Source organism: Schistosoma mansoni, chromosome 1 (assembly GCF_000237925.1).
Source record: "Schistosoma mansoni strain Puerto Rico chromosome 1, complete genome".
Classification (NCBI taxonomy): Eukaryota; Metazoa; Platyhelminthes; class Trematoda; order Strigeidida; family Schistosomatidae; genus Schistosoma; species Schistosoma mansoni.
This window is the reverse complement of record NC_031495.1, coordinates 48,316,216-48,340,976: the sequence shown is the minus strand read 5'-3', so window position 1 is coordinate 48,340,976 and position 24,761 is coordinate 48,316,216. Positions and strand designations below refer to the sequence as shown.

At 31.9% G+C, this 24,761-nt stretch overlaps 1 protein-coding gene across 1 annotated transcript in view; it reads right to left on the bottom strand.

The window, feature by feature from the left end:
- Positions 1 to 24,761, bottom strand: part of Smp_147860 (putative transient receptor potential channel) — a gene marked incomplete at both ends in the record, with an annotated part of 61,956 nt that overhangs the window by 22,997 nt on the left and 14,198 nt on the right. The window contains 1 exon segment of the mRNA XM_018794657.1: positions 4,006 to 4,357. Coding sequence (XP_018649047.1) covers positions 4,006 to 4,357 — 352 coding nt within the window.

Here is a 24,761-nt window from a genome sequence, read left to right as displayed (position 1 = left end):
AAAAATACGAATAAATTACTGCATGATGCTATACATATTAATAAGGAAGGTTAGAATAAATACAGATTATACAACTTTATAACAAATTAGGCTATTGATACCACCTCGTTCGACTTAATTCACATGAACCCTACCAAATAATTTATGTATTAGTATCATCATAAGCTATTCTGTATTCATTCTTTAAGGAAAAAGTCCATCGTAATTCAAATGGTTATGCTTAGACAATAAAATAATACAAAAAGGCTTTTCCAACTACGAAGAGAGGTGAGTATCTAAGGCTTTTCATATATTGCTTAATCCTAGTGCCTTCAATAAAAAAATAAGGCTTCACTATCTGTCTGAATTGGGCCATCTATCCAAGCTACCATGTCTGATTATATTCAAATTTCACACCATTAACGTATATATAAATTAAGCTCTATCCTTTCGCACCACAAATGTCACTTTTTTATCCTATACCATACATTGCTTACTTACTTACGCCTGTTGCCCCTCATGAAGGAGCCCATCACCATTCCCCATCCAACTCTGTCCTTGATAATACTTTCCAGTTGCTATTCATCCTTTTTATGTCTGTTTCCAATTCTCAACAGAATGTGTTCTTTGGCTTTCCTCTTTTTTCCATTTCCCTTCAGGATTTCAAGTTAGCTCTTGCTGCGTGATGCAAATTGATGATCTCCGTAATGTATGTTCTATCCCCTTACATCGTCTTTTCTTAATTTCCCCCTCATCTGGAAGCTAGTTTGTTCTCTCCTACAGTAGACTGTTGTTGACTGTACCCATTCAACGGACATTGAGTATCTTGCGTAGTTCATCGTGCATACACACACAAATATACAAACATACCTCATATAAATTATGTTGACCGGAATAACATGAAATTGACTTGGTCAGACCTATTTTTGATTGGTCGCAGCTAATATTCTTTCTTTGTTCCGTTGTACTATTTAAACTTGGGTTAATTTAATTTGTTTATCCATTCTCTATAGAATCGGCTTACATTGAGTCACGAAACCTCAGAAAATTTAAAAACTCAATTTTTCTACTCATTGGTTTATTACAAATATATTATTTTTATTGAAAACTAGTAATGTTTAGAACTTTTTACTGAAGCAAAATCAATACTAGTTGATAAAGCGAAATCCATGCTCAAATGAGTACTCAAAAAGAAAGTATACAATAATGTCATATATCGCTGTGTTTATGTGTATATAAAGAAGAAAAATAAGGAAGTGTGGTTGATAATTGAATATAAGTTGTTGCAAGAAAAAAGACGTCCTTGGGGAGTTTGATATATTTATATATAATGGTGCTCATTTTGTATTTGTACCAACCTAAAATCGACCCCAGTAATGTAAAATGGAAGTGTTCTTTTATATGTGCAAATCTAATTCATACTGAAATTCGATTCGTCAGCTAAGAGTTTATGTTAAAAATCAGACTTATATTCTTTCTTCACTACCTTCTTCGTTTTAATATCTTTTATTAACTTAATTCGGCCTACTTATTTCCCTACATACAAATAATATTTTCATAATGTCTTACGGTACTGTGTATTATATCTTCGACGAGATTTCTCGTTTCAATAATGTGTCTGAATAAGCCCATGTTATGGTACAGAAATACATGGTACATTAATATAGTCGACCTAAACATAAACAGTAAATTGATACGAAAAATGATTTATTAGTGAATTTTATTACAACTTAATATCAGTCCCAAACTAATTAAATACCAAATAGTTATGTGGCCTGAATTCAAAACCCCTAATTAATATGCAATGTGTGACCTTTATCAAAGTTGAAGTATTTCGATTTAGCAATAAAGTTAAATATTTTGTTAATTTGGTTGCTAGTGTTCATTAGTAGTTTGATTAATCTATTAAAATATAACTAAAGACAGTCACCCTATTCGTAAGACAAACATTTATTAATCATTGAATATTTATTCACGAATATTGGTGAAATACCTACATTGAATGGCTATTCAGAACGAAGTAGATCATCAGCTTTAACTGTTAGGAATTAAAGTCGAACAAACACAATAAAAATATACTACTAACAAACCAGTGTATGGGTATATTCTAAGGTATTCATTTAGGCCAACAATTAAGAGTAATTATTATTATAGCCGGCGATATTTCTCAGAATTTCTCAATCAACATTAGGAGACCAACAAAGGGCTCATCACTTCCAACGAAATAGCATCATCTATTTAATTTATCAATGATTCTGTTGCTAAGCAATAATTTGTGAAACCGACAGGAAAGCATAAACACCATAATTACGGCTGTACAAACCGGACTGTAGCTGCTACCTTGACATGGTGATCGGGCTTCCCTATCACGATGACTCAGCCGAGCTATACTGGCTGGAACACATGTTCTTCTAGGTCGGTTGGAGAACGGCAGCAACTTAAGGCCTGAAGGCGAATTCGTACAGGCTCTCTACCCGAACGCTAGTGATCGAGTAAGAGCTCATGGTGAACTTTCATAGAAATTAGTTCGAGTGTTGTTCGCCAAGATCGTCCGCTCTCCTCGTTCTCATATAAATTTGTCATAGGCATGCTTTTAGAGGTAAGACGTTCATCGTTTGGCTTTCCAAGGGTTGATCTACCAGGAGATCCACTTGTTGACATAGTTCTGATTGGAGAATACGCTGACAAAAATGTAGTCTTCTGATCATCTTAAGCAACAAAGCAAGCATGTTTGGGACGTGGCCTTCTCACTCCAAATGTAAAATGTTCACTTATTTATGGCCTGCGTCATCATCTGAATTAATTATAGGAAGTGAAGTAGTTGAACCCATCGACTGTTTCATTTATCTTGGAATTCTCATCATTATTAACAGTCTGATATCTGACAAAATTTCAGCACAGGTTCAGAAGACTCGATTGTCTTTTGTCAACTGGCGTCACTTTTGGCTTAAGTAAGATATCCGTCTACCAACTAAAGAACACATTCACTGAGCAACAGTTTGCTCCATTCTACTTCACGGATGTGAAACGTGGCCATTAAGAACAGGAGATACTTATAGGTTATCAGTATTCGATTATAGTTGTCTTCGAAGTATTACTTGTGTATTTTGGGACTACGAAATAGCAGTGACTGGATTAGGAATGGGGTTCTAGGTAAAGGTGGGAAATCGATTGATGAAATAGTAAATATTCATCAGCTGAGGTGGTTGGAAATGTGCTATGTATACCCAAACACCACCTACCTTGACGGGCAATGTTGTATGGTGTAGGAGTAGGGTAGAACAAAGCTAGAGGCACCATAACCAAACCATGGTATCAGTCCATGAAGACATTTAGATTTGGACTGAGTCATGATAATAGGTGTAGACCACCTCACTGGGATCCGAATGATTATCGTAATCGATCGTTAGAGACTTTGAATAACAAGGCTTAAAATCGTTTGCAATGTAACGGGTACATCCATTTTTTTTAACTTCTCCGAAATTCTAAGATTTTAAATTGTTCATAACGTCCTTAGCTTTTATTTCGCGAATTTATGTTTTCTTCTCGAGTTATATCTTCGATACCGAATTTTTCCTATTACCATTGATACTATCACCACCTCTTTTATTCTGGATTTCGCCGAACAACTTCATCTCTCTGTAATAATTGGGTATGGAAACTTGAACTGATGTACATACCTACAGGTCCTACGTTGTAATAGACTGACGGAGTAGAAGTTGCACAAAAAGCAAATGAAGAACAGTTCTTGCTATTTGAGGTCTAACCATAATAATTTGGTTGTTGGTACTTTTAAGCGCTATTTGACCCTCACTGGTGTTTGACTTTTTTCAACTTTAAATATTTACAAGAAAATTACTGTTACGTAATTATACATTCCGATTTGTAATCTAAATAGAATACTATAAGTCTGCTTAACTATACAGACTCAAACTCTGGGACAATAAAACACTATCAAAAAGGTTACTACTTTTAAACTAAGTTCATTTAGATCAAGAATTTGATGTTTGTATTCTTAAAACTTACCAATAACCCACCATAATATTAACATTTCAATAACATTTGGATCTGGTCCACGAATTTCACTACGTCTTTGTAAATCTGTTTTCGTTAATGTATCAGTTGATGCAATCAAAAGTAAGAATATAAAAATTGCAAATGATGCGCTATGATTAATGAATTTTATTAATGGACTTCGCATCAACTGGCCAACACATCCATGTGGATGAATTAAATATGTCGGCGCTAATATTGGCAATGCAATTATGAAACAAAAGCAAAGAAATAATTTTGTAAATGGATGACGTTTACGCCAACCAGGTAATTGATCATACCATAAGGTGGTTAAAAGATGTTGACAATGTGGATGAGCAACGAACTAGTTAGAAAAAAAGTAGAACAAATAGATAAAATACATTTAAGACTAATATGTAGGTAAATGTTAAACGTTTGGGTTAATTATTAGTGATTTATGTAAGATAATTAGATATTTGTTTCGAAAATATAAAGCTTAGGAACCTTCTTTTTGAAAATTTTCATGACTGAATCATATCGAGTACATAATCACTAAAAATAAAAAAAATTATCTGAGAATTTTCTCAATGTAATCTAGTTATTGCCATTGTCTTCAGTGAGTAACTGCCTTACAACAGACGCTCTTAAACTCTACTGGTCACAGCTTCTCATTAGAACTCGGCGAGACTATAATTTATGGACGACCTTTGAACGAATCTTAAATGACCTTGAGAAATGTTAGCTAATCAGTTAACAGTCAGCATAGAGTAAAAACGTATTATACAAAACCAAGTAATTAAAGTGGATACACTACTTCTAAATGGTCCAAAAACTTGTCAAAGTTAGAAAAAGATTCAAAGGTTCCTAAATCGTATTGCATAAGGTAGGGAAACTTATCCATATGGCTCCATAATAGTTGGTCTCTGGAACCATGATAAGGTCACAAAAACCCTCTCAGCCTCGACCACATAGTTTCAATTTTGATTGTGCGTACTCCGGTTGTGTAAGTTTATCATTTTTATTATGGATATGTCCCTACAATACTCATACCACTGAACAGCCAAAGCTTCAGTAACATCTGCGATTATTGCAACCAATGTTACTGGTGCTTTTATTAAACAGTTTGCGGCAATTATTATAATATGCCTTAGTCTCAATCTGGATCGAGCAATAAAAGTTCCTATTCTAGCAAACGTCTTCCTCCAACATATATTACACCAAAGGACAATATCACGGTAGTCTGCACAAAATCTACAAGTCATTGAATACCCGAAATCACAAATATAAGAACTTCTTAGTATTCTCATTTGTTGTAGCCGCTTAATTGTCAAGTGTTCTCTAAAATTCTCTGTGAACCGATCGTACATGAGCATCTGGCACTGAAATGGGCGCTGTGACCTTGAAATCCCTCAAGCGCTTTTGACTGGCTCGTCCATAAATTATAGTCTCGCCTAGAACTCTAGGGAATACCTTACGAAGCCGGTAACTAGTGAATTAGTGGGATCATGGAGACATTAAATCATCAGATCAATGTGTTGTAGCGTAGTTGCTTTTATTATTATTATTTCAAAATATATCACAATAAGCACTTAAAACACCAGTTTTCGTTTCAATCATCAATCAGGTCCATCTATCATATTAACTTTATTATAGATTATAAATTAAAAACTGTAAATAATTGAATGAATTAAAAGAAATTTAAGATTATTAATATTGTATTCAGTAATATATAAAGGTCAAATAAAAAAAGAATCAATTAATCATTTATTCACGCAATATTTAATGATTATTCTTTGAATCATAAGGTCATTGAATAAATTGAAATGAAACTTGATCAAGGTATTTAATTCTAGTTTCTTAAGCATTTCTTATTAATCAAAACAAAACAAACCTTAAAATTTAGCGTGAAATAGAAATATAATTCGTCTCCTTTATATGAATCTAATCAACAATTTATAAAGTTCATTATATGATTTACTTTAATGAATATAAGTTATTTAATTACATAGAATAAATTATTAATTCCATACCAATTTATTAGATCAGTGTAGGTTGATTTTCCTGGTAGAATTAAAAATCTGTTTCAATTGATTGACCACTGGGTGTACTTTTAATCTTGAGGGAACTAGTGCCCTTCGACGCTTTCGATCCCATGTCACCCAGCACCACAGTTAGGAATGTTACCACTGGACTATACGGGCTGCGACCAACCTCCTGTATGACTGAGATGTAATCACAATCGATTGATCACTAGGTGGTGATCATTGTCATATGTGTCAGGTCGTTCTTAAACAATTGGATACTTTGATTTTTAGTAATAACATTATTTCAAAATGTTTTACTTTATTTAATCAGGTGTAATAAATCACAGGATAAAAAACTTGAACTGTACCTCATGAATCGTAACAATAAAGAATAATCAAGACTACCTTTTTTAATTGTCTTCTCACGTGAATGTTAAAATTTGAACCTTAAAGTTGTTCAAAAGGTAGAACAAACTAACTACTTTAATAAATGATTTATTGATTAAATTTTACTAGGTTCGAGTCCCATAGTGGACATGAACTCTTAGACGGAGATACATCCAGCTGATGAGTCCCAAATAGGACGAAACCTGTGTCCTAGACCTGTGCTTAGAATGACTTTCTGAGAAGTTCAACAAAACATTTATTCAAATATAATTACAAACAATATCATAACTAGAGAAATATTTTCAATGTATACAAAAGATTATTTTATGATGAAAAATACACAAAAAATTGTAATTTTATCTAAATATTGAGTATGCTATTTAGTTCTACTGAAGTAAAAAGTTTATCCTTACTGTTAGAAATACATTCAAAGTTGCTAAACAAACTTTAAAACAGCTTGAGAGAATAAAGATTAATATAATTTTATTAGGGAAAAAAAGGCTTTTAAAGTTCCTTTGTCTACTAACGAAATGCCACTTTTTAAAGTTTTGTTTGTAAAGTTACAATTTGAGAACTTTCAAAGTAAAGGTAAATTTACCAAACCTACTGAGAATTTATTTCACAGTTTAAAGGGATTTAATATAATAAAGAAATAAGTGAATGAAATGTAGTTAAAAAATTGTTTCACTTTATAACTCAGTCACTGATAATTACTAACGCATATTCTATGAAGTATCAAAATAGAAAAAAGTAATTTTTCTATATAGTTGAGATCATGAGTCAATTGAAGCTAGACCACCATGAAAAACCTGGAAGCAGGATCGTGGATGTACACCGCTGAGGAGTCCCATAATAGGTCGAAACGGCCGTCCAGTGTTTCCAGGTTTTCCATAGTGGTCTAGCTTCAATTGATTCATGATCTCAACTACATAAAACTACTAAAATCTCCACAAAACCCCCCTTCTCATAATTTTTTTTTTAATTTGAAAATAACTGAAATATTTGTTTAAATTAATTGTACAATGGTAGTCTTAGTCAAGTAACTGATTTTTGTTCATATAAATAGTTAAGTTGTAAAATAAAATGTGTAATTTAGGAATGTAAACATTGAATAGAAGTAATTTATAGTATACTCAATCGTAAGAAAGATTCTTTTGTGTTAAAATGCTGACTAGTATCTCCTTCAATAACAAAACAATAGGAAGCAATGACATTGACATTTAATTATTGCCTCACTCTAAATATGTTTTTGAATTTCGTTTCCAAATGACATCGAATATGCTCATACACAGACATATATACATATATATATGATCTATGTTAATCTGTTTTTTTCATCAATGTCGATTGCTTCATATGTTATGTTACTCTTTATTACATACACAGTTCCAAGCAGTTAATGAGAAACCACGAATCAAAATGAATTTATACTATTCTGACCCAATAGTTGTTTTGGTTTTATTCGAATTCATAAAAACAAACTAATTAAATAAAAATTATAGTTCTGAATATATATATATATATATATATATATATTATTCTGAAATCACCATAACTATATCCAGTAAAAATGGATATTTATCCAGTATATTGCTGCACTATATCTGATAATACATTAGAATTGTTTGGTTTCTTGAATTAATACTCACAATCATTTTACTACAGTAGGTTTGAACATACACAAAAGTAAGAACAAGATCCTCAAATACAAAACGGAGAACACCAACTCGATCACACTTGATAGAGAAACACTGGAAGTGGAAACATTCATGTATCTGGAAAATATCATCGATGAACAAGGAGGATCTAATGCGGATGTAAAGAAAAGGAATTGCAAATCAAGGTCAGCATTCTTACAGTTGAAGTACATGTGGAACTCAAAACAACTGTCTGCAAGCCAACATCAAAGTCACAATCTTCATTACGAATGTCAAAATAGTTCCACTGTATGGAACTGAAACTTGGAGAACCACTACAACCATCATCAAAACTGAACAAGTATTTATAATCAATTGTCTACACAAGATATTCAATGTCCGTTGATCAGATAGTATCAGCAACAACCTACTCTGACAGAGATCAAACCAAGTTCCAGATGAAGAGGAAATTAGGAAAAGACAGTGGGAGTGGATAGAACATATATTATGGAAATCACGGAACTGCGTTATGAGGCAAGCCCCAACTTGGAATACTGAAGGGAAATGGGAAAGAGGAAGACCAAGCAACACATTACGTCGAAAATCGGAAACAGACATCAGAAGAATGAATAGCTACTGGAAAGGATTGTCCAGGACAGAGCTGGATGGAGAATGTTAATAGGATGCCTATCATCTTCCACGAGGGTTAAATGGAGTAAGTTAGTTAGTAAAATCATTTCTCTGCATTTACAATCAAACTGTAGTATGTACGGAAGGTACTTTGCGAAGCTGATATAAGTATTTTCTTCTTTCTTTCGCACTATTTTAGATGAAAGCTTCCTGTATTCATCAATTAATTTACTTTTAAAATCCTTTCGTTTCCAGTCCAATACTTTCACAATCAGTTTTTGTGAAGGAAAATTTAAACACTTTTGTAGGGCTCTGTCACGTGAATTTTTAGTTTTTTTATAGTCTTCAAACAGAATAAAGAAAGATTAGTCTTGATATTTGAATTAACTTCCTTTGTACACATCATATATATATATATATATATATAACATTTATCGTTTTTACATATATGTGAAATCCATTGAGACTTTAAGGTTAATTAATCCCTATTGTTGAATCTTTTCTTCCTTATCGAATACTATATATGCCTTAGTAACATTTACAAAAAGCTTATTCTGGGGTTAATCAACCTACTTTCTTGATTACAATGTTGCGTTTATCCATCAGCTATCTCAGTTAAAACTTAAAAAGTGGATAAGAACTTTTTATTAAAAAAAAATTATATAAAGATATAGTGAATATATCGAAGGATTAGTCTATGACATAAGTTTTTAAACACGGTTATTCTAAAGTGTATGGCTTATTATTTTACAGTAGCTGAGAATAAGTGAATATGTTACAAGTACTAAATACCTAAATAAAATGAAAATTTGGAAGGCAATACTAGACAGTTTACTTTTTTTTCTAACAATCTTACTTTAACCATTGTGTCTGCATTTTTTAAAAGTGCGATATTTCACTTGATAGCGTTGAGTTTCTTCAGACCTTTCATTTTATGTATTGTGCAAAAATATATCACATAATTCTGATAACCTTCATCTTCTTATTACATTATCGAAATTTATTAAAACAGATTAACTGTTATAAACTGTGATTAGATTTTGATCGTTTTGCCCAGATATAGTGCTTCATTTTCGAGAAATTTATTCACATAATAGATATGAAGAAAATATTCGTCGGCTAATAGGCTTCAAGTTTCAGTTCTTTTGTATCCTTTATAACATTCTTTAGGACACAACTTAAGAAACATTAGTTTTGACTACTTCAATAGCTTGACAAGGACGAGTGTCTCAAAATGAACGACAGTTTTATTTTCCTAAAATTATGAAGTTAATAAGTGCTTACATAATGTCTGCTTTTTTTAATTCTTACTGCCCCTGAAGTAATCGAATCTTAAAAAAGGCAAACATCTATAACATCAATTTAAAAAAGGTAACACAATATCTCTGTTCTTTTGGTAATGTTTTACAAAGCACGAAGGATATATTGTGTTTAAATATCAGTTCACCAAGAGCTAACTTTTTAAAACTATGTCTAGAACAATGTAAGTTTGAATTTCCTTCATAAAATGTCATTAATTGTTCCTCAAGTCTCTATAGTACCTCATTTATTCTGAAAAAGTGCTTTACATTCGATCAATGACTTTGTAGAAACTTCTAAAATATCTCAAGAAGTACGCCTACATTTGTTTTACTTATTTGAATGTTCAACAGATAGGCTTTTACTAATTTATAAGTTTAGTTAGGAACTTCACATAGCTCACTTCAAAAGACTTGAATTATTGAGGGATTAAAAGTGTAAATTAGTCATGATTAATGTTATCAATTGCTTAAAGTATAGTGATTAAGAATAGATTAGTCTCAGAATAATTATTCGTTCGGAAAATTTAAAATGGTGCAATCGTAAGCAAACAATACACGGACTGGCATAATACTAAATGAATATGAAAAGACATAATTTTCTACTACGCATAATGAATATACCATTCAACCAATATACATATTTCATGGTCTTTCTGATGTGAGATGGAAGTCGTTTTCGGTCATCGAGAAGTTTTTTAGCCAACGTGTTGCAGACACTCTGAAACATTAGCTTGAATACACCGTTTTCTCTAATGAGTTACTATACTTTCATTTTCTCAAACTGTCATTAGAAACATTGGTTAGATTTTATACGCATCAATAATTAAGAAAAAATATTGTAACAACAAGCTTTAAAATTAAGAGACCAACTGAGATTTTCTTAACTGTAGCATCGATTTAATATGCCATTATAGAGTGTAATATAAATCATACGACAGTAGACGAGAATCGTTGAAAATATATAACCTATAACTGAGTTAAATATAGAGTTCTACTCATTGGCAAATCGCAAAACTATAGTGATTATTGTAAACATTAAATTATCCAAACCAACTATGCTCACTTACATATATAAATTCAAATCTAGTACCTTTGTCATATATGAATTCACTTGTCTGCCAAAATAATTACGTAGTAAAATAACAAATACAACAAAATTGTTTTGTATTGTCCCGAAATTTTAAACAACTAAATTAGTTGAAAGCGTAAGTCAATTGAAGCTAGACTACCATAGAAAATCTGGAAGCACTGGACGGCCGTTTCGTCCTATTGTGGGACTCCTCAGCGGTGCGCGCCCACGACCTCGCCTCGCGAGATTCAAACCCCGGACCTACCAATGTCGTGCCAGAGTACTTAACCGATAAACCGCTGAGCCGGCATTCAACAGTGTTAATGTCTAACTTCAACCAATCCACGAAGTTGAGCAACCGTTCACAAATTGTGTTCAGTGAGTTCCTATCTCACAACAGGCGTGGTTGAACCCCACTGGTCACTGATTAATTTAGTTAATGATTCTCTAACACTAATTAAGTATTAAACAAAGTGTCATAATCAGATCGATTTAGAATCCTCTAAACTGAAAGAAACTACTAAACAACACACAAGTCTGGCTAGTTTTGTAATTTTAGGGTTATTTAAATTGAAGTACACCTACTAGGCGATCTTGTACTTTGAATTGATCCCTAAAATTTCTTGTTCTTGGAATTGAAAAAAGTTAAATAAAATTCACACTATCAACTATTCATTCAATCTAGTAATGATACTTCTTGTGAAATCCATGTTCAGGAGTCATGACATTTGTTTTTATGACTTTCTCATAATCATATATTATCAAACTCTTGATATTTTATTATTCCGTTTTTCCAGAATAATTTTTCTTCACTTTCAATATGAAATATTTTCACATTTAAGTCATTATTCCACAAATAGTACATTAGTAAATATACATATGTGTTCTTAACAAAGTCTCATCAGCCTTATTATTATTACTATTATTATTATTAACAGATGATTTCGAAACAGTAAATAAAATTCTCTCCATATACTACTCACTTCCTAAATAAACGACCTGTTAATTATTCCATTTTACTGCTAATCTCATTTGAATTATCCATATACATTATGATATTTAAGATGGTGGTGAACGATGAAAGCTCCACGACCAAACCATCCAATTCAGAGAACAAAATTCCATCAAAATTATGATATTTATGGGCAAACTAATTTCACCTTAATTATAGATTATTTAATATATCTCAATGTAAAATAAAATGCTGAATGCTTAATTCAATGGGATTATTAAAAAAATTGTAAACAGTGGGAACAAAAATTATATTCCTCATTAAATTTTAACTAAAAAATAAAGAAGTATTTTAAAATGTTAATTAGGTTTTCTTACGAAAGAAAGAAAATTTTATGTATATTTATATATGGTCAGTTGGCAACAACGTAGGATCACGCACATATATACATTGATCTAAGTTATCATACCTCATTAGCACAATAAGATCAACACCGAATTCATACAAGTAGTTACTTCAATGGTAGTAATATATAAAAGAAAGATTGTGATATATATATAATTAGGTAGACAGATAGATATAGACATATTCAGAATGAATACATTTATGAAGTTTATGTTATACAGTAAACTAGCGTGACTGACCTTAAATTGGATTATATTAAACTAATATATTTAAGAAACTAGAGTCATTCATCATTTTAATGTTATGAAAATTAATCATGTATTAAAATACTATCACATTGTGATAAATTTATAAGAATGATGTTACCTAATTGTGTTTTTCACTGTACTATTCACTAAGCTTCAAAGTAATTATGACATTTATGGAATGTTGATTGTCTTCATTCTTTAGATGGGTTAGAAAAAGGTAATATATTTTGTGTTTTTTTCAAACTAAAATGTTTGTAACAACATATGTGATGAGGTCACTTGTCATTGTTTGTTTGAATCTTCTCATTGATGTTTAGGACTGCAATTGATCAGTCTCTTATTTGCATATGTGCATACTGTTCGTATCGCCTGGATAAAGCTTTAATTCACAAGCATTATAAGCAAAGATGGATTCCACTGGATTCCACTACTAGCCACTATCCATCTTTGATTATAATGCTTCTGAATTAAGGCGATGTCGAGGCAATACGCACATTATGCACATATGGCCAATATGAGACTGATCAATTGCAATCCTAAAAACCAATGGGACGATGCGAGTGAACAATACCGAGTGAATTTAAACTTCATCCTATCGCACAAGCAAGTGGCTATTAGGACTTAGTAGCTGAGTGGATAACGAGATGGTGTTTGAAGCGAAGGGCATTGGGTTTGAGTCACAGAGTGAACATCAACTCTGAGATGTAGTCTCATCCAGCTGACAAGTCCCCGATAGGACGAAACGCACGTCCCGGATTACACTGCTAGGCACTATCCATCTTATAATATGTGATGAATGTTTTTGTGTTCTCATTTGAACTAAACTATCCCTATAAAATGGTAATTTATGGACTTAAAAAAACAGAAGCACAATTCAATAATAGAAAAGATTCTTTTTGTACATTAAATAAAGAGCAAGTTTGTAAAATTGAGAGCTATACTTTTTTATTGCCGATAAACATTAATTTATATATGGTAACTGTGTTTCGAGATACCCAAGATGTGATTTCCAGTTCATTAATGCTTGAACTCATCAAAATACCATATAATAAAGATGAGCTTTTTAAAATAAGGAAAAGTACTATATCTAATCACAGAATGAAATTACTAATGTTTTATCTATTCTGTGTAACTGATTTGTATGTACAAGAGATAATTGTAGTAAATAATGAAAATTCTATTACAAAGTGTATATTATCACATTTTGTTAACAAAGATCAAGACAAGAATTATAAAACCTGGATCATACAGTTTGAACAATGCATCGTCTGTTAAATGTTGTAGTCTCCTATTCCATTCGGTTTATGTCAGTCTCATCTAGGAAAGACTTTGTTTTAACTCACGGAATTTTAATAAGTCTATATGTCTAGTGGTGCCAACGTGAAATACGTATGATAAAGTATAAAAAACTATCAGAAGGGGTTTTGTGGATATTACAGTAATTTTAATAGTTGAGATCATGAATTAATTAAAGCTTAATTTCGCGGATCGGTTGGAGTTGGACACTAAAAATGTTGGATGACAGCCGGCTCAGTAGTCAAAAGGTTAAGCGCTCGCGCGCGAAACTGATAGGTCCTGGGTTCAAAAACTCGGGAGGCGGGATCGTGGATGCGCACTGCTGAGGAGTTCCACAATAGGACGAATGGACTGTCCAGTGCCTCCAGGTTTTCCATGGTGGTCTAGCTTCAATTGATTCATGATCTCATCTGGTATAAAAAACGATTGTTGAATGTAAATCCATAGTGAATTAATCCCTACCTTTGACAATATCTGAAAGTCACTGAATGATACAAACAAAATACTCCATTTTCAGCATTTATGATTTCAGCATTGGCATAAAATATCAAATGAACTTTATGTTTTCCGGTAATCCACTTACGAGTTCTAATGTCAGCTAAATAACAATAACATATTTAATAACTTACACAAAGTTAGTTTACAACAGATCTTTGTTTATAGCAATAATGATTCCGTGATGTAAGTTATGAATATTAATTGGTAAATTAACGATCACTCATTAGATAACTACATATATATATATGAAAACATCATTCTCACCATTTGCGTTGTTTCAAAAGAATACTGTGAAGAATATTGATGGTAAATGATAATCTTTAATGTATAAGATTAATCCTCTTAATCTGAATTATCGACAAATAAAAAACTTCATCAAGTCCCTAAATGTCTGTAGTTATATACGTGGACCACTAGGATCCAATCCATTGAATTCACTTAAATGTACTCGTAGTGAGAGTTGAATATCATGCGTTTAATCTTGTGTCAAATTACATCTGAACAATTATATAAAGTCTCATCACAATATTTAACACATATTTAATACAATTTTAGTTTTTAATGGTTACTAGGCTCAAGTAAACTTATCAGAAGGGATTTTGTGAAGATTTTAGTAATTTTATAGACTTAAGATCATGAGTCAATTGAAGCTAGACCACCATGGAAAACCTGGAAGCACTACACGGCCGTTTCATCAAGTAAATTTATCATTCAAACTTTCTTCATATTGAACTTAACTTGACAAAACTTCAATCCAAATATTTATTATGATTTTTCATTTTCTTTTTTCTTTTTTTTAACAAAAAGGGGAAAAACAATCAGAGATAAGATGAAAATAAAAACTATGATAACTGTTATTGGAGAATGATCATAGAATTTTTTTAATCATTTTAGTAGAAACAACTCTTTCATTATGTAAGTAATAAAATAAATTTTAATTTACATCAGTCCTATGTAATTTGCCTATTTAGTGTATACAACTTACACACTTAAACACTATTGTAAGTCTTAAAAGGACAAAATTTAAAATTAACGTCTGAGATGGTGAAAGCGAAAAACAGAAGTTGAATTCTTATCAAATCTTAAATTGGTTTGAATTAATATCCATTCACCTGACAAACAGGTAAAATATCAATTAGATTTTGTACATGATGTAATTTCACGAAATTAATTTTCTTAATTATCCATATGGAATCAGATCATTAGTTAACTCGAATTAAGATTGTATTCCTTCAACCTTTGATTTTATTACTTACTTACGCCTGTTACCTCTCGTGGAGGAGCATAGGCCGCATACCAGCATTCTCCATCCAACCCCGTCCTGGGCAATCTTTTCCAGTTCTTTTCAGTTGTTATTCATCCTTTTCATGTTCACTTCTATTTTCCGGCGCAATGTGTTCTTTGGCTTCCCTCTTTTCCGCTTCCCTTCCGGATTCCAGGTAGGGATTACCTCGTTTCTATTAAACATGTATTGCCGTTGTTTTAATAAATGTTGGAGAGATCCAGAATATATCTCAAAAAAAAACCCGAAGAGGCTCTGAAAACATTTTATCTAATCAGCATCGAATGGAAATTTCTCAGAAACATCTAGAAAAAGAAGAGTCATGTGTCACATTTTTGATTGGTTGACTATTCTGCTATTATGTTTGTAGCATTTCAGAATTTTCCGGAAACCCAAGGCCATAAAAACCCAAGATTTATGTATATAAACAAACCTTGGAGTACAGCGTTCTTTCCATAATTGGGTTTTGTCTCTCGTTTTCAAGCTACTGTGTACAATTTGCCTAGGAGATACTAGAAGAGCTTAGGTGATCAAATCAAGCGTTCAGCCAGAAGATTTATCATTAGCGATAGACTAAACTACAATCGACATTTCTTTGGAACAACTAGAGGCCTATATGGAAAGTCAAGGGAAACGGTTTGAACAGTTTCAAATCAGAATCATGGAAGCCCTTATGCAGAAAATGTACTTGTCTCGGTAAGACCCTGCTCATAGTGAACTACAATCGATTCAGTCATTAATGCAATCCATGAATTTAACTTTGAAGGTGTAGCAGGTGTTACTTTTGACTCTTAGTTCAAGAAGTATGAAGATCAGTTGCGTATTTATCAGACTGAATGACGCTTCAGAAGTCAGAATACCACCACCAACAGTGGTGGCAGCTAAATAAAAGTACACTAATTACCATTTTTATCAATATATGTGTACCTACATTATTGATCGAAAAAAAATCGACAAGAACGTGAAAGAGCATTTTCTCTAATCAAATACTTCAACCTAATCTTTCAACTGTTTAATTACAAATAATAACTACTCAGTTGATTATAACAATTAGAGATTATCAAAGATTTGCATTTGAAAATGTAATTTCTTTCCTTCTATAACTCTGGCTTTTTTTCGTTTATTTTTACAACGTCATTTAGTTTGTATTTTTTTAGAGAGAATTCCCTACACATTCAAAAGTAAGTAGAAACGAAAAAGAATATTTCTTTCAACCTTCAGAGAATGAAACCTAACGATATGATCATATGTGTGGTGTATGTCGAGATTATAAAAAAAGTTGCGTAAATACAACGGAATAAACTCTTAGTTTATCATTTGTTTGGTATGTTGACGATATTTTTTCTTTTTTCCTCATCTACTCTCCTTTCTCATTCACTCTAATTTCCTCTACTAGCTTCTTTCTATTCACAGGATTCAGTTTTTTCGTTCATTCTTAAATTGTTTAACAAGGCAGAAACAAACATCTTTTGTGCATATTACAATGCTCTTAGACAATAAATCTGCATACGACATTGTAAGTTACATTCACTACTAGAAACCTATTAGTGAGTTCCTGATTTCACGTAGTTTTGAGGTTCAAAATTAAATATAAAACCTGTCTTCATGACACTAAATTTAATTACAATAAGCTAGCGACACTTATGAAACTATGATGATCTAGTGTATAACATTTCTGGGAGTTCAGCATAAATGAAAGTAACTTAAAACCTGAATTAGAAAGCTTATTAAGTTCAGGTTAAATTTATGATATTTTTGATTGGAGGTTGGCAATCTACAAAAAGAATTCAGTCTATGAAAATGATTAGTTATAATCGCTACAATCAGTTCTATGTGCTAGATTATGGTAAAATAATTTCGAAGCATAACTCTTTTCACAATGTATATGTTTAATTCACGAATTTCAAAAGTGATTTACTGTCGTTACTTCAAAGAGAAGATAAAGAAATACTTACTAACCGCTATGATTGTTCTTCCTTAACTTCGCCTTATTATATAATGGAACTTCTTTCACAAAACGTTATGGGAGAAAAATTTCAGCTGACGTAAATGAGGAGTCTGGGAGTTATGATACTAATATATACATATATATATATATATATATATATATAATGAAATTATTTGGAGATACGTATTTTTCATATAGTACTTAAAATGGATCAAGCTTAAACAAAATGTTCAGTTGTAACAAATTTTGTGAAGATTGTAGAATTTACTGGTTGAGTTTATGAGTCAGTTGAAGCTAAACCACCATGGAAAACCCGAAAGCACTGGACGGGCGTTTCGTCACATTGTGGGACTCTTCAGTAGTGCGCATCCACGATCCCTCTCGCGGGGTCCGAACACAGGATATTCGGTCTCATATGAGAACGATTAACCTCTAGATCATTGAGCAGCACGGCATCCAACGTTGTTAATTTCTAACCCCAACCAATCCACGAAATTACCTCACCGTCCACCATTATCTTCAGTGAGTTACTGCCACACAAAAGACCCGGTTGAACTCCACTGGTCACGGCTTCTCACTAGAACTCTAGGAAATACCTTATGAACCCAGTCACTAGTGAGGACGAAACTGCCGTCTAGTGCTTCCAGGTTTTCTATGGTGGTCTAGCTTTAATTGACTCATGAATTCAACTATTTAATTATCACTAATTTATTCGTTAACTACAATCAGTTTATGATGAAAATAAAGTTTTTATAATGAATTTACCAATAAAACACCGAACATAAGAGTCACCTGGCATATTGCTTATTCAGCTGTGTTTCTCTTTCATTTTGACATTACTACTATCAACCTTTTTTCAATTATGTACTTATGTATATATGTCCCATGTTACTAGTACACCATTCTTGTATAATGGATATAAAGTAAGATTGATGATGATAAAGTTGAAATGAACAAGGAATAGGGAAACATTTAGTAATAACGAATATAGACTAAAACAAAATGAAATTAAACTTTTGTTTAGCCGGATTTTATTCTTACAATAAAAATGAACTCATTCAAAATGGCGAAGGATTATAATCAAATCTGTCCTACTTTGGTTTTTGTATCGATAGATTTAACTTATGGAATACATTTGTTTTATACGATGGTTTAATCATTATTATTCATATATGACATTAATTAATAATCTTGATATATTATCATTTTTAAAAAGAGACTTTTTATTTCAATTTTACAATTAAAAAGCACTAAAAGTTAACAATTAAAGAAGTAACCCTTAAATAGTGATCTAATCTTTTGACAGTTAATTAATTCTATATTCAAATATATACAATATTTTACTTTGATTATATTATTATCACTATAAAATGGTAATTATGCTTTAAGTAAACAATTTTAAAAGATTTTATTCTTAAATTACAAGAAATCAAAGTTATTCAGTCCGTCAGTCAGTTATAACGTAGGATCAAGCACATATATACATCAATCCAAGTTGCCATACCTCATTAGCACAACAAGATCAACAACGAATTCATAGAACTGGTAATTCAATGGTGGTAATATATAAAAGAAAGAACTAGTTGGTAGAAAGAAAAGTATAAAACAATTTTAATCTCACCGTTTAAGGGAAGACAAAGAGTTTATACACCTATACCATTGTTGTTTGAATCAGGATGAAAAAAAAACATAATATTTTTATGTACATGGTGATAGTGGGAAATTTCCTGTTGTATTTATATAGCTTTGAAGAACTGTAAAATAATATGAAATGATGTTTTGTACGACAGACTAATTCAGGATTTGTCAATAATGATCTGAAAATGACAATCATGATGAAAGAACAAAAAGAAGGAATTTAACACATTATATGGAGATGTGATGTTTTAAAAGTAACGATAAGTGAAGGATATTAGTTTTTTTCTTCAAAATGAGTGAATAAATTATGTTCGGCAAGTTATTAATTAAATTCTAATTCATGCGATAAAAAATGATTTGTTAAGCAACATTATTCAGAAAAGAATTAGCATGATACCATCATTACTAAGTTCATGATATAAAATATATATCAAGATCTAAGGATGACGATAGAATGTCTACCTTCAAAATTTATATTAAGAATAATAATATAATATGACTGGATGTGTACATCTCAATGAAACGCAGTCGCAATAAATATGTTAAAAATTTTATTGTTCAACGGATTACATTAATCATTTGGCCAGCCATAGGCCGAATATTGAAATATTACTTTGATTGTATCTGAAATCTGCAACGAGAAATAGATTAGTAGCTTAGTAGTTCTATGACTGTGTCCCCGATTGTTTTGTCTGGTCGTCCCTTATTTTTATACAGGGATCGCTTATTACTTATACTTGTAAAACTAGCAACCATTGCAATTCCCACGACACGATGTGTGGAAACCAAGACTGGTACAAGTTAAGATTTATTAACCACAAAACACAACCACCCTAGTCGAAAATACACTCATTTATATATTCATTAAACACCCATTTTAATTAATAATTAAGATAAAATCACGTATATGAAAGATAATCAGAGTTATAATAAATCATATGCTGAGTATCATGTTTGGTTTAGTTCATATTCATTCAATATAAGAATATCGTATCTTCAAATAAAACAACACACTCAAATAAATTAATGTTATACCAAAGAAAATATTACACTGGAAGACAAACGCAAATACTAAACTGAGTAATTATCACATTAAATTAAAAGATGGAAGTAATGGTGAACAAAAAGTCACATTCAGTAAAGGAATCTAGTTTCACCTTCTTATCCCACCATATCAAGTAGTTAAAACTCCTATTTTTTTAACCATTACTTTGTACATTTAAACCCTTCGTCAATTAATTTATTGTCAGTATTATCATAAGTATTCACTAAAACTGTGTGGTTTGAAGCTGAATGTATATCGAATTCCTTAGTTTTACGATATTAGTTAGCTTCCTATTTACATTTCTTAGAGAACAGTTTTGCAAATCTGTTGTATCTCATACTTGAAAAACCCTAGAATGTTGAAAATCATTTATTGCCTGATAACTTCAGTTCATTTAAAGAAAACAATTTTACTGTTAATTATGAATTTTATAGTTTTTTTTTCATAATCTAAGCTGGTAAAGTTAGTATCCTTATGTTTTATAATTTTTATTGTTATTTACAAGTTTGTTTTGTCTGAATTTTTTTGAGGCATAGTAATAATAATAATAATAGATATTCATTAGTTCTAGCATAGTATAGTATCACATTAAATAGGAATAATATATTTGTAAAATATCAGCGAATGAATTTGAAGTTAATCCAAAGTTTCGCCTGGCAATCCGGTCCAAGTTTTTTCTTTGAAACAATCCTTTCCACTTGTTTCCAGTTGCTATTCATTATTTTCATGTCTACTTACAAATCTCAACGCAGTGTGTTATTTGGTCAAATTCTTTTTTTTTCATTTTCCTTTAAGATTCCAAGTAAGAGCTTATCTCGTGATGCAGTTTGATGATTTCCGTAATGTATGTCTGTATGAATGGCCAAGAAATGCCCTGGTACGAGAAGGCCCCTCTCTCTCGAAATACTCTCACATGGCCACGCGTATACAGTCTCTGCCAGAGAAGTCCTACTCAATGCCTTCTCGCACCTGGGGTGTTGTTTACGGAATTGAGAGTATAAAAAGCGGTGTCCGGCACTTTAACCTGGCCTGTGGACGCAGAAACTCCACCTAGGAGAGTTGGAAAACCGTGATTCCAAGTCAATGGTGCACATGGGCTACAGAATCCTGAGGGAACAAATGGTGTATGAACCAAACGTTGGTCACCGGCTACCATGGGATTGCTTCTCCTCAAGATGCTCCACTGATTTGTGGGTCAGACCTTTAGGTCATAGGCTCCGAGTAGGGCCCTCCAAGAAAACAACTTGCTTCTGTTTGGGCACCCAGGCGGTATCATAGCCCTCACATAGTTAAAAGTAAATGACAATGATTACTGGATATACTATTGTGTGGCGCATATATATCTGGTTCCTCATTGTACCAATATTTATGTGTTCGAATAAATGAATAAATAATTTACTATCCTCTACTATCATCTTTCCCTCATTTCCTCTTCAGATAGAAGCTGTATCGCTGTCTCCTACAATAGATTGTTTTATGATGGTATCCAGCAATATGAATATAAATCATATTAATTTTTCGCATTAATTCCAATGTAGTACAAACCCATTGAATTGTATCGAAAGTACATTCTATCAATAAAATAAAATTTCTTGGAATTTCTCACTAACTTGTAAAAACATCCACTTCATTTGGTTGATAAATTTTTTTGTCATGACCAATCTTTGCATGACTGATTTCATAATGAAAACTATTTCTTCATACATAACAGATGGTTAAATTTTTCACTAGTTTTAATTTAGATAAGATAAGTAACCTCAAATCTTTATCATTCAGATTAAGTAAGGTTAAAATAAATTATATAAATGGACACAAGTAAAAGTATTCATATAACATAGATATTGAAATCATCAATTAAAATTCTCAACTTGTTTGCTTTTATGATTGTTTCGAATGTAAATGAAAACATATTCGACAGTTTGTTTTCCTGTAACAGCTGTTAGTATTGAAAATAAAAGAATATTAACTATAGTCAGTACTCCTTAAGTGTTTACGACCAGTAAATTTAAGTTTCTCAATGTTCATTGCAACATATGTATCAACTAAGTAAAACATTATTCTCATAGTTAAAATCATGAGTCAATTGAAGCTAGACCACCATGGAAAACCTGGAGGAACTGGAAGGCCGTTTCGTCTAATTATGGGACTCCTCAGCAGTGCCCATCCACAATCCAGCCTCGTGAGCTTCGAACCCAGGACCTATCAGTCTCGCGCCAGAGCACTTAACGGATAGAGACCACTGAGCAGGTATCTCCATAAAACCTCTTCTGATTTATAATCATATGCTCACTAGTGACTGACTTCAAGAGATGTTTCCTGAAGTTCTAGTAGAAAGAAGTGACCAGTGGAGTTCAGCCAGGTCTGTTGTAGAGATATCAGCTCACTGAAGACAATTGGTGAATGGTTGCTCAGATTTTGTGGAGTGGTTGAAGTTAGACATTAACACTGTTGGATGGTGGCTCAAAGGTCTATCAGTTAAGTGCTCTGGTGCGAGACTGATAGGTCCTAGGTTCGAATCTCGCGAGGCGAGATCGCGCATGCGCACTGCTGAGGAGTCCCATAATAGAACGAAACGACCGTCCAGTGCTTCCAGGTTTTCCCTGGTGGTCTGGCTTCGATTGACTAATGACTTCAACTATGAAAATACTGAAATCTCCACGAAACCCATTCTGAAAACAGTATTTATTTACGATATGATTAATCTAATAGTTATATAACACTATTTGTATTATATAATTAAATATTTTGGACCCGAATAACTTGGTGGATTAAAAGCACATACTCTCAGGAACTATTAAAACAATCCAGAGTATTTGTTATCACTGCTTGATTTTCAGGTTATCCCTATTTTTCTGAGGTATGCTGTCTCGGGGTAAACCTGAAACAAGCACAACTCCCGAATATATATATATATATATATTTTGACATTTCATATTATTGAGTAAAATAAAATGAATAATAAATACCCTTGGTAAGTCATATTAGAAAACGAAATGTTCACTGTGAGAATTCTAGCTAGTTTATTCAAATACAACTGTTAGATATTTTAGTCAACAACTTCATTATTTGTAGAGAATCAGTAAGTTATTTGTTAACGTTTTATTTTTGTATCTTTATGCCATTCATCTCACAAAAAAACAAAATAAATTTTTAAAAAATAATAAATATCTAGATAATCCCAAGCTTATCTTTATCAAATTTATCAAACATTTAGTCTTTCAAACAATAGGCAGAACCATCTTCGGTAATATAAAGAAAAAATCGACACTGATCATCAAGTTATACAATTTCTAACACAATAAGAGTTAGAAACTACTTATATATATATGATTGACGGCAAAACATCATACTGTTTCGAATGATCCATTCATCAGACTGAAAAATAATGCAACCGTTAAATTTTTTCAACAAAAAAATTGTAACTTAAAGTTAACAAAGAAATCAGTTAACAACGATGAGAATGTTAATTTTATTTGATAAAATTTACGTCAGTCATTGTTATTAGTATGGTATGAAACGAGAACGCAGTTATAAGAGTTCTCTTTCAAATCATGTCAATGAATAGTGTTATTGAAGATTTTAAAAAATTAATAATATCAGCGTTGGATAAACATATTCCATTAAAAATAATTATAGCATAAAAATACTCGCTGATATTACGGAAACTCAGCAGTCGAAATATACCAAATGCAAATAATACATCAGAAAGAATTAATCAAACAGAACTTATGTAAAGACAGCTTCAAAAAACGTAATTTATTGCTAGTGAAATGAAAGAATTGGCAGAGTAAAGACAGCATTCCTATAGTTGAAGAACATATGGAACTCAAAACAACTGTCTGCAAGCCAACATCAAAGTCACAATCTTCAATACGAAAGTCAAGACAGTTCTAGTGTATGGAGCTAAATTTTGGAGAACTACTACAACTATCATCAAAACTGTACAAGTTTTTATAAACAATCGCCTAAGCAAGATACTCAATATCCGTTGGCTGGATACTATCAGCAATAATTTACTGTAGGGCAATCCAGCCTACATCTCAAGGGGAAATTAAGAAAAGATGATTGAGGTGGAAAGAACATACATTGTGAAAATCATCAAACTGCATCACCAGACAAGTTCTTACTTGGAATCCTGAAGGAAAACGGAAAAAAACGTTGACCAAAGAACACACTGCGTTAAGATTTGTAAGCACACTTGAAAATAATGAAAAACAACTGGAAACAAGTGGATAGGATTGTCCAGTACAGGTTTGGATGGAGAATGCTAGTGGATGATCTATACACCTCCACCATGGGTAACAGACGTAAGTAAATAAGTTAAACAATAAAATATAAAACGACATTATCTGCATAAATTTTTTTATAAATTTGTTCTATTTAAATAATTTATTAAAACAGATAGGTT